General features: G+C 40.0%; 1 protein-coding gene across 1 annotated transcript in view; it reads right to left on the reverse strand.

Annotated features, from left to right (window-relative positions):
- Positions 1 to 10,937, reverse strand: part of JAML (junction adhesion molecule like) — a 31,832-nt gene extending 20,895 nt beyond the window's left edge. Inside the window, exons 1-2 of the mRNA XM_082628372.1 lie at positions 10,830 to 10,937; positions 1,870 to 1,932 (exon numbers count right to left, since the gene is read on the reverse strand). Coding sequence (XP_082484498.1) covers positions 1,870 to 1,912 — 43 coding nt within the window. The 5' untranslated portion in view covers positions 1,913 to 1,932; positions 10,830 to 10,937. The remainder of the gene's footprint in view (positions 1 to 1,869; positions 1,933 to 10,829) is intronic.
- Positions 10,938 to 12,492: the final 1,555 nt, after the last annotated feature.

A 12,492-nucleotide genomic window follows, 5' to 3' on the forward strand; every position in this document is an offset into this window, starting at 1 on the left:
AACAGAAAATGTGCCAACCTCTCCATCCAAGCTGTTGCCCCGAAAGAAGAGTGTTAACTTCCTGCCCACAGCAGGCAACACGCAGTGGGGAGGACGTGAAAGAAAACATGAACTCTCCACCCTCTGGAGGGAATTATTTTTTGAAAGAAATCAAAAGTACCTGCAAAAGCGACCTGGAATTTTCCTGTAAGGAAGAACTGAGCAACTTTAAGTGTGGTTAAAGGTATAAGAAACTTATTTAATGTAATATGAAGAGCACTGTCTGTAGAATTAAATGAGTTTGCCAGAAAGCAAGAGCAGCAACCAAAGCAAAGAGAAACTTATACCTGATGGGTAACCTTTGTACAGAAATGGCTGAAGAAATTGAGACTTTCTACAGAGGAGGAAAACCTCTCCACCAAGAAGTACAATACCCCCTGATGTCACCAGGCCACTCCACACGGGGTTGGATTGTTAAGTCTCTGGATGGAAGGGCAAAAACCTGCAGGCTGCTTCACCCAGGAAATGTCTAAATAGCCTCTGAGATTTTTATAACCCTGATTCTATGGGGAAAAAAATTCTCTAATACATACAAGTTTCATGTGTGTGTGTCTGTCTGACTGCATGTTTGTGCACATGCTATGCTGCCTGGAATTAGAGCAAAGACAATTCTTTTGTGCACTTTGCTGAGTCAGTGTTTAGGTCACCATTCAAAGTTTAAAAAACTAATAATAAAGAGAAAAATAGAATAGATAAACAACAAGGTCCTACTGCATATAGTAGGAACTATAGTCAATATCCTGTGATAAACCATAATGGAATATAAAAAAGAATGTACATATATGTATAACTGAATCTCTTTGCTGTACAGCAGAAATTAACACAACATTGTAAATCAACCATACTTTAAAAAGACAAAAAAATAGGGACTTCCCTGGTGGCACAGTGGTTAAGACTCCATGCTCCCAATGCAGGGGGCCCGGGTTCAATCCCTGGTCAGGGAACTAGATCCCACGTGCATGCCACAACTAAGAGTTCACATGCCACAACTAAGGAGCCCACCTGCCACAACTAAGACCCAGAGCAACCAAATAATTTTTTAAAGTTTTTTAAGAAAGAGAAAAAAATTAAAAGCCATGAGAGCAAAGCATCTAATTAATGTATTCTTCCAACAGAGCTATATCCATGGGATAAAGAGAAGACAAGGGGACAAAAGGATGAAAAAGTCAGAAAGAGATGGGATTAGCAAGAAGAAGCAGCCCTGAGCACTGTAGGAACAGGAGACTCCAACCTGGTCTGCTGAGCCAGCCAGAGCAGGCTTTTGAAAAGTGGAGCTTAAGGAGAAGCCTGAAGAATAAGGAAGGCTTAGGCACGCTTGCTAGGGTGAGGTGGGGAGAGAAGGTTCCAGGCAGAAGAAACCATCCAAAATTGGGAAAGAGCTCATGTGCATTTGAGGAACTGCAAGAAGACTAGTGTAGCTAAAGCATGAAAACAATTACAGAGATTCTGGGACTCCCTCTGGTAATTTCATTTCCTGATCTGAGACCAGCTATGGTTTTAAAGATAACAATTTAAAGTGCAGGAATACCAGTGAGAAACTATCTTTGTATCCCATAGGAAGGTCCTAAAATACCCAGTCAGGACCCAAAGGCATTCTGTTTCTAATAGCAGCAGAGGAATATTCAGCTTTCCAAGAAAGAGTCTCCTACTTGGCTTCTAAAACAGCTGTTGCAGCAAAACGGCTGTTTCAACAAAACTATGAAGTTCCAGGTTGGGGTTTCCATTTTCAACAAAGCAAGGGGAAATGAAAATATATAAAACTGGCTTCTGAACATGCATGAGACTTACAAGAAATCAAATACCCTCCTTGGTCCCTTGGTTTCTACTTACTGAGTAACACTGTCATCAGGATGAGTTTCAGTGGGTAAAACATGCTGCTCTCAATTTTTCAACCTTAAAAGAAAAAAAATGTCAGAAAATAGTGTCAAGAGAAGTTCATTAATTTAACAAATCAATGGAGAGTTCTTCTGTGAGTCAGCCTCTGTCTGAGGCACTGGGCTGCAGCATGTAGCAAGGAAGACAAGGTCCCGGCTCGTGAGCAGCTTGCATGTTGAGGGGAGATGGAGAGGGAAAAAAAGCAGCAAATGAATGAATAAGAAACAGTGGATGCTGGTAACTGCTATGATGAAACAAAACAGAGTGGTGTTTGGAGAGTCACTTGCGGGCTGCCTCAGACTGGCTATAAGGGAAGATTAGATGAAAGTTGCTTTTAAAGAGAAAAAAAGCAAACAATTCCAGGATAGCCTTGAGATGACAACCCTAGACAATCTACAACCTGAGAGTTTCACATAAACAAAAGATTACAGGATACTCAGCCTGAAATTTTTACCTATCTCTCCAACTCAATTAAAATGACTACCTTTAAATATATAAAGAATGTTCTGGACATGTAAGAAAAGAGATACACAAATACAAGGAAATTTTTTAAACTCAGTTATGACACAAAGAAGCCACATGAAAGGTCCACAGTGAGATTTTTTTTTCTATTTTCTTACTTTTTTAGGCAGGATAGCATGGATAGAATGAGAACTGGGTTGTGCATGGGCAAAAGTACTTTTAAAACATCTATATTATCTCTGTGGTATTAATTTCACTGCATCCGCCAGCTCCTGGGAAAGAATTCACTGTCTGCACAATGCCCTGCAATTTTCTTAACAAAACAGAAGAACCCTAACTTCAAGGAGTTACAATTCAACAAGCCTTGGGTTCCTACCTACTACTGTGGCTGGTCTCTCTTGGAGTAATTCCACCTCAGAATATGCTAGGAGGAAAGGTCTTCTTTGTGTATTAACATCATAGTACCCTACCCGGCTCTGCTGGAAGTCCAGCACGTATGGTGGCCATTTTAATGTATAAAAAATGATTACCTAAGAGATTTTTAAAAAAATAATTTGTCTGTTTGATGTTTGCTGTTTTGTCTTTCTTTCTGGCTGCACTGGGTATTCGTTGCTGTGCACGGGTTTTCTCTAGTTGTGGCGAGCGGGGGCTACTCTTCGTTGCAGTGCACGGGCTTCTTATTGCGGTGGCTTCTCTTGTTACGGAGCACGGGCTCTAGGTGTGCAGACTTCAGTAGCTGTGGCTCGCAGGCTCAGTAGTTGTGGTTTGAGGGCTCTACAGCACAGTAAGAGATTTCTTACCTGTATTCTAATCAACAAAGTCCTCTATCTGGAAAATCAGGGTCAGACTGTTTAAGGTGGCCCTACCTAGGTCTCACTTATGCAGAAAGTCCATTGACCTTGCTGAACCACAGTTTCCTCGCCTATAACATGGGGATAACAACACAAGGATCAAATGTGATAATGCAGATAACAGTGCTTTGAAAAATAGAAAGCATTACCACATAAGATCCTATTTTTATAGCCTAAAAGTCAGATAGGAAACAGAGTTTGTAGCTTTAGAGGAGATTTTGGGTTCTGAGAATCTACCTTTACAAGAATGGCAAATGATGAATCAGAATGAACTGGAAACATTTTACGTTTCAGTTCTTGAATTCCATTACAACAATGTAGATAACAATTACATTGACTCAGATATACCAAAAGTCACATTAAATTTCCCCAAATATGAGTACTTTTAATGAAAATACAAGCTCTCTCTCAGGATAGCCACAGCTTTATTCCTGCTGCATGACACATACCTTACCCTACGCATACATGGGTGAGCATGATAAAGGGCTTCCTTAATATCATAACTTTAATTCATCATATCTCAGATATCTAAGATCCCTGTTGTGTTCTGGATGAATTCTTCTCCAGGGAGTTGGTTGTGCTCCCTTCACTGCCCAGCAAACAGCTCTCATATATTCCCCAAAGCAGTGTGCCATTTGCATAGAGGAGTAATCATTGATTACAGTGTAGACTTATCTATACTCTCAGGGGCAGGGTCATATGTGTCTCATTTATGAGTGTCCCACGCCCATGTCACAGTATCAGTGAAGTGCCTGGCATATACTGGACAATAGCTGATAGCTACCAATATAACCATCAAACTGAAATCAACTTAATCATCATGCAAATGCACCACTCTATTCTAAGAGGAAACCGGTGACCCCAAAAAGACTCTGAATCTAGTCACCAACCTCAAGACACACAGAGCCACACCCAAACCATTTTCAAACAAATTCTAAGAAATGTGCAAAAATCTGATAAATAGAAGATACCCATTTTCAGTCTTAAGTACTCAAGTGTACCACTAGAACTCTGTGTGAATGAATAGAGAAGCAATGATTTAACATAAAAAGCATTAAGTTTTTTAAAAATTCTCTTCCCAGATCAGACATTCCATTAACTAATTCTTTGATATTTGGGAAACCACTCAGTCTCCCCAGGCCTCATTTTTAACATTAAAGGGTCGGACATTTTCCCCCTAGTTAATATAGTACCACACTAGAAATCAGTAGTGGATACTCAATAAACTAGAGAAGGTTATATGCCAGGCACTGTCTGAGCGCTCTGCACATTAACCAATTTAATTCTCACAACCCCCTATGAGGTTTTACAAAGGAAGAAACTGAGGCACAGATTGGTAAAGTGACTTGCCTAATAACACAGAGCAAGTGGTGGGCCAGGATTCAAACCCGGGCATTCTGGATCAGAGCCTGTCTCCTTACTAGCCTGTACTGCTCTTCCATGTGTGTGAAAGTAATCAATGTTTTACAGCAAAGCTTCCCTGAACTTCATTTACCAAAACAAGATTAATCTGCTCCCCCTGACTGAATGCTCTTCCCACTCCCTTCCCCTAGTTAACTGCTGTTCATCTTTCAGATCTCAAATTCAATGTAATTTCCTCAGGAAAACCTCTCCTGGAACCACCCTTCCGAGGGCAGACCTAGCCACGTGTTTTAAGAGTACCATTTCTCTTTCCTTTAGGGCATTTGTCACCACTTCTAATTATCTATTTACTTATATGATTATTTGATTTAAGTCTTGCTCTCCACCCTCACCCCCATGAGGTCAAGAGCTGTGGCTATGGGCCAGTGCATCTCCAACACCAGCGCAGGGTAAGACCCAGAGTGGGCGCCCAGGGACCACTCATCAGATGAACTAATAACACCTAACCAGGCCAAGAACACTAGTCAAATTTCAAGATTCCTAGTTAGTTGGCAAATATTCAGAAATTCCTACCATATAATACAGATAGATAGATATTACACACATATATATATAGTTCAGAATTTTATCATTCAGATATATAATTCAGAATATATATATATATATTAATCTCAGTCTCTAAAAATCTAACCAAAGCATTCAGATGCACCTTCAGCACCTTGACAGACTCCAATTGAATCCTCAACTTAGCCTGCTTCCTTTCCCAGATACTGACTTATCTCTTCACCAGCATGTTCTTGAGATAATTCTGCGTAGTAAGTTATCTCACGTGTTGGCCAAATGTTTGGACCTGAGCTTATGGCTCTTTCACAGTATAACTCTTGGCAAATACCTTCTATCACTCCTGGGGAGTTGTAAGTATCAGGATCCCCTTTTCCCCAGTGTACAGGAATTGTTGTCCTTGGCACAATTATAATAGAAAAAAAAGATCTTCAGAAAAGAGACTCATGACAATGAGACTACAACACAGGATGTGGAAATGACCCCCAAATATTACAATATTACAACACAAAATAAGGGAGAGGCACTCTCTCTCTCAGTCAAAGCATTTGCCCCTAGTGAGGACAAGCAACCACTGAGCACACAGACAATCTCACTGCCCTCCCTCACTCAGGCAGCTGCTCTACCTGCAATGCTAAGTCCCCTCAATTTACACATCACTGTGTACCTCCAGGCTTTTGGATGTTTTTAGGTATACGAGTCCACATAACCACTCTGAGGCATGAACCTCTTAAAATTCATCCTTGTTTTTCCTTCCAAGACCATTTAATACAGACTGGTAGGTTACATGGCTTCTTATAATACAGTCTCAGTTACATCAGTCAACCCTGTACTTGAAGGGGACCTTGAGAGTCATTACTCCTGCTCCCTCCTTTAGAGTGGGTTCTATCTAAACCATCCTACTTCATCTTTCCTGAGATCAGGGCTATGCAGAGGGTGTGGTAAGTATGGACAACAGGCTAGCTCTCTAGGGAGGTTTAACTTCCTGACTTCTTAAGGTTAAATATTGGCCTGTCTAGGACTGGGAGAAGAGAAACAGTGCAGGAAGAGTTCTGCCATGAGTCCAAGGACAGCTAGTCACAGCTCTACCCAAAGTCACAAGCAACTTAAAAGCTAAAGCCTTGAAGAAGGAGTAGGATCCATTTAAAGATGCGTAGAGCAGGTGATAAAGTAAGATGTGATGTGAGAAAACATGGAAGAAGGAGGAAGCACCATAGCTGAGTTTGAGAGTGTTCTGCTGACTAAGGACAAATCTGATGTGAGTTCATTTTGAGATTTCAATGAAGATCATAGTGTAAGGCGGTTGCTGAACTCAAGCTGTGTTAAACTGCCTGACTGCCCTGCTTTATTGTTTGTAACTAGAGCCTTGTGGCTGACAGAGTCTTTGTGCTCTGATCGGGTGTCAGGCCTGTGCCTCTGAGGTGGGAGAGCCGAGTTCAGGACACTGGTCCACCAGAGACCTCCCGGCTCCACGTAATATCAAACTGCGAAAGCTCTCAAAGGATTGATCCAAGAAGAAGATATAACAATTGTAAATATTTATGCACCCAACATAGGAGCACCTCAATACATATGGCAAATACTAACAGCCATAAAAGGGGAAATCGACAATAACACAATCATAGGAGGGGACTTTAACACCCCACTTTCACCAACGGACAGATCATCCAAAATGAAAATAAATAAGGAAACACAAGTTTTAAATGATACATTAAACAAGATGGACCTAATTGATATTTATAGGACATTCCATCCAAAAATAACAGAACACACTTTCTTCTCAAGTGCTCATGGAACATTCTCCAGGATAGATCATACCTTGGGTCACAAATCAAGCCTTGGTAAATTTAAGAAAATTGAAATTGTATCAAGTATCTTTTCTGACCACAACGCTATAAGACTAAACATCAATTACAGGGAAAAAATCTGTAAAAAATACAAACATATGGAGGCTAAACAATACACTAGTAAGTAACCAAGAGATCACTGAAGAAATCAAAGGGGAAATCAAAAACTACCTAGAAACAAATGACAATGAAAACACGATAACCCAAAACCTTTGGGATGCAGCAAAAGTAGTTCTAAGAGGGAAGTTTATAGCGATACAATCCTACCTCAAGAAACAACAAACATCTCAAATAAACAACCTAACCTTACACCTAAAGCAATTAGAGAAAGAAGAACAAAAATACCCAAAGTTAGCAAAAGGAAAGAAATCATAAGATCAGATCAGAAATAAATGAAAAAGAAATGAAGGAAACAATAGCTAAGATTAATAAAACTAAAAGCTGGTTCTTTGAGAAGATAAACAAAATTGATAAACCACTAGCCAGACTCATCAAGAAAAAAAGGAAGAAGACTCAAATCAGTAGAATTAGAAATGAAAAAGGAGAAGTAACAACTGACACTTAAGAAATACAACAGATCAAGAGAGATTACTACAAGCAATGATATGCCACTAAAATGGACAACCTGGAAGAAATGGACAAATTCTTAGACAGGCACAACCTTCCAAGACTGAACCAGGAAGAAATAGAAAATATAAACAGATCAAACACAAGTAATGAAATTTAAACTGTGATTGAATATCTTCCAACAAACAAAAGCCCAGGACCAGATGGCTTCACAGGCGAATTCTATCAAACATTTAGAGAAGAGCTAACACCTATCCTTCTCAAACTCTTCCAAAATATAGCAGAGAGAGGAACACTCCCAAACTCATTCTACCAGGTCACCATCAGCCTGATACCAAAGCCAGACAAAGACGTGACAAAGAAAGAAAACTACAGGCCAATATCACTGATGAACATAGATGCAAAAATCCTCAACAAAATACTAGCAAACAGAATCTAACAGTACATTAAAAAGATCATACACCATGATCAAGTGGGGTTTATCCCAGGAATGCAAGGATTCTTCAATATACACAAATCAATCAATGTGATAAGCCATATTAACAAATTGAAGGAGAAAAACTATATGACCATCTCAATAGATGCAGAAAAAGCTTTTGACAAAATTCAACACCCATTTATGATAAAAAAAAAAACCCTCCAGAAAGTAGGCATAGAGGGAACTTACCTCAACATAATAAAGTCCATATATGACAAACCCACAGCTAACATAATTCTCAGTGGTGAAAACCTGAAACCATTTCCTCTAAGATCAGGAACAAGACAAGAATGTCCACTCTCACCACTATTAGTCAACATAGTTTTGGAACTTTTAGTCACAGCAATCAGAGAAGAAAAAGAAATAAAAGGAATCCAAATCAGAAAAGAAGGAGTAAACCCGCCACTGTTCACAGATGACATGATACTATACATAGAGAATCCTAAAGATGCTACCAGGAAACTACTAGAGCTAATCAATGAATTTGGTAAAGTAGCAGGATACAAAATTAATGCACAGAAATCTCTTGCATCCCTATACACTAATGATGAAAAATCTGAAAGATAAACTATGGAAACACTCTCATTTACCACTACAACAAAAAGAATAAAATACCTAGGAATAAACCTACCTAAGGAGACAAAAGAGCTGTATGCAGAAAACTATAAGACACTGATGAAAGAAATTAAAGATGATACAAACAGATGGAAAGATATACCACTTTCTTGGATTGGAAGAATCAACAATGCGAAAATGACTCTACTACCCAAAGCAATCTACAGATTCAATGCAATCCCTATCAAACTACCACTGGCTTTTTTCACAGAACTAGAACAAAAATTTTCACAATTTGTATGGAAACACAAAAGACCCCAAATAGCCAAAGCAATCTTGAGAAAGAAAAACGGAGCTGGAGGAATCAGGCTTCCGGACTTCAGACTATGCTACAAAGCTACAGTAATCAAGGCAGTATGGTACTGGCACAAAAACAGAAATATAGATCAATGGAACAGGATAGAAAGCCCAGAGATAAACCCATGCACATATGGTCACCTTATCTTTGATAAAGGAGGCAAGAATATACAATGGAGAAAAGACAGCCTCTTCAATAAGTGGTGCTGGGAAAACTGGACAGCTACATGTAAAAGAATGAAATTAGAACACTCCTTAACACCATACACAAAAATAAACTCAAAATGGATTAAAGTCCTAAGTGTAGGGCCAGACACTATGAAACTCTTAGAGGAAAACATAGACAGAACACTCTATGACATAAATCACAGCAAGATCCTTTTGGACCCACCTCCTAGAGAAATGGAAATAAAAACAAAAATAAACAAATGGGACCTAATGAAACTTAAAAGCTTTTGCACAACAAAGGCAACCATAAACAAGACAAAAAGACAACCCTCAGAATGGGAGAAAATATTTACAAATGAAGCAACTGACAAAGGATTAATCTCCAAAATATACAAGCAGCTCATGCAGCTCAATAGCAAAAAAACAAAGAACCCAATCCAAAAGTGGGCAGAAGACCTAAATAGACATTTCTCCAAAGAAGATATACAGATGGCCAACAAACACATGAAAGGATGCTCAACATCACTAATCATTAGAGAAATGCAAATCAAAACTACAATGAGGTATTACCTCACACTGGTCAGAATGGCCATCATCAAAAAATCTACAAACAATAAATGCTGGAGAGGGTGTGGAGAAAAGGAAACCCTCTTGCACTGTTGGTGGGAATGTAAACTGATACAGCCACTATGGAGAACAGTATGGAGGTTCCTTAAAAAACTAAAGATAGAACTACCATAGGACCCAGCAATCCCACTCCTGGGCATATACCCTGAGAAAACCGTAATTCAAAAAGAAACATGTACCACAATGTTCACTGCAGCTCTATTTACAATAGCCAGGACATGGAAGCCACCTTAGTGTCCATCGACAGATGAATGGATAAATATGTGGCACATATATACAATGGAATATTATACAGCCATAAAAAGAAACGAAATTGAGTTATTTGTAGTGAGGTGGATGGACCTAGAGTCTGTCATACAGAGTGAAGAAAGTCAAAAAGAGAAAAACAAATACTGTATGTTAACACATATATATGGAATCTAAAAAAAAAAAATTGTTCTGAAGAACCTAGGGGCAGGACAGGAATAAAGACGCAGACATAGAGAATGGACTTGAGGACACGGGGAGGGGGAAGGATAAGCTAGGACGAAGTGAGAGAGTGGCATGGACATATATACACTACCAAATGTAAAATAGCTAGCTAGTGGGAAGCAGCCACATAGCACAGGGAGATCAGCTCGGTGCTTTGTGACCACCTAGAGGGGTGGGATAGGGAGGGTGGGAGGGAGACACAAGAGGGAGGAGATATGGGGATATATGTATATGTACAGCTGATTCACTTTGTTATAAAGCAGAAACTAACACACCATTGTAATGCAATTATACTGCAATAAAGATGTTAAAAAAAAAAGCTAAAGCCTTATCACCGTCATCATCATCATTATCATTTACTCTTTTATTATGAGCAAATCTTCCTCCTTTTTTCTCTGAGCATCTTAACACAAGTTACTCTACACTACAGAAACGAAACATGCCCCATTAGACTACCTTATGGCAGTCCTCCTGCAGAAATTGACAGCTCTGTGATTGTGGTCTCACAATCCAAAAGGATCGCCATTAAATGAATACTTTTAGAACCAGCCTTCTTCCGAGTGAGAAAAGTTCAAGTCACTGTTTAAGAAATACAAAGAAACTGCTTACCTAAGATGAGGAATGCCAGGAGAAGCAATGCACTGAGCTCTCCCACAACTGCAGTTGCCAAGTCCAACTGAAGACACTTCTGTCTGCACAGAAGTTCAAGCTCAGAGCAAACCAATGCGTGCATTCTGAGTTGGCTGCAGAGACACAAACAGGAACCTTTAAATCAAGGTTCTTGTTTCAGTCATCTGGCCTATTACCCACTTTTTATTTACAGTTTCATTCTAAAATGAGTTAACAAATTCACCTTACTGAGGAGAGCCTCATGTTCCAGACCTCTGCAGGTGTCATCTCCCCTTCTAGATTACAAACTCTCCAAGGGTGGGATCTCAAATGGTCCCAGGCAAACATGCTGAGAAAGAAATCAGCCTCTTGCAAACAAAATAAATTTAAGATTAACACAAAACATTTTGCTCTGTATCTAAAATACAGCAAGCAACCTTTCATTTTTTTTCTCTCAACACAGAGGGGCAATATAGCCAATCACTCAATCCCTGCTTCCAAAGATGTTCCTGCCCAGTCCTCCAACTCACCACCTGGGCATGTCAGTCTCCACTGACCATGTGATATCAGCATTTCTAGAATACAAGAAGCATTTTATTCCCCCAGAGAATACTGTGGGTGACTAGATAAAAACTCAAAGCTTCTTCACGTTGAGGTATCTTTTGCTTTTAAGTCGCCACTTCAAAATAAGTGTTCTCAGTGTACATGCCTTCAACCTTGCCTGCACTGGCTTGACTTACACATGGGCATACTTGTTTTTTGGAACTTGTCCTGATCATTTGAAAAGTTGTTGAATGCTTGCTCTTTACCAGGGTTATGCTGCATGGTTCTTGAAAACTGGTGTGCTGATAAGCCAGCAACTGAGTAAATACCCCCACCATGGCCTATTTCAAGCTACCAACACTTTTAACAATTGGCCTGCAAAATTCCCAAAAATTTAACAATCAGCTCTTATGGTGTGAGCTGGCTGCAGCACTCCTCGGAATCTATGCAGATTCTTGCTGGGGTACAGCTCAGAGATGAATGGTTACGTGATGCTGAAAATCACAAACCACCCCCCTTCTCTTTCACAGGACAGCTCTCATATAATATGTAGATATACACCAAAAAGTAGCTAGAAGTTGCAAAGAAGTTTATTAACTATGACGTGGTAAAGATCTCAAGAGTTATACGTCTGGGGCTTCCCTGGTGGCGCAGTGGTTGAGAGTCCGCCTGCCGATGCAGGGGACACGGGTTCGTGTCCCGGTCCGGGAAGATCCCACATGCCGTAGAGCGGCTGGGCCCGTGAGCCATGGCCGCTGAGCCTGCGTGTCCGGAGACTGTGCTCAGCAACTGGAGAGGCCACAGCAGTGAGAGGCCCGCGTACCACAAAAAAAAAAAAAAAAAAAAAAAAGAGTTATACGTCTGTGTGCATGACCCAACAGTGCATACCCTCCTACAAAAACAAACAAACAAACAAAAAACACAGTGAAATGCAGCAATTAACAGTCCAACACTGGAGTCAAAGGGTTGGAGCTGCCTCGTCTTGCAGCAAAGTTCTAAATTGTGCATTAAATGAGAGTCTTGGTCCATGCCCTACTGGTCTTCTTACAGGTCCCCTTTGGAACCATAACTGAGTGACACACAAGAATATTCAGATTCAGGATTTGGCCGCCAGAATTTT

This window comes from Mesoplodon mirus, assembly GCF_964341445.2.
Source record: "Mesoplodon mirus genome assembly, chromosome: 7".
NCBI classification, from domain to species: Eukaryota; Metazoa; Chordata; class Mammalia; order Artiodactyla; family Ziphiidae; genus Mesoplodon; species Mesoplodon mirus.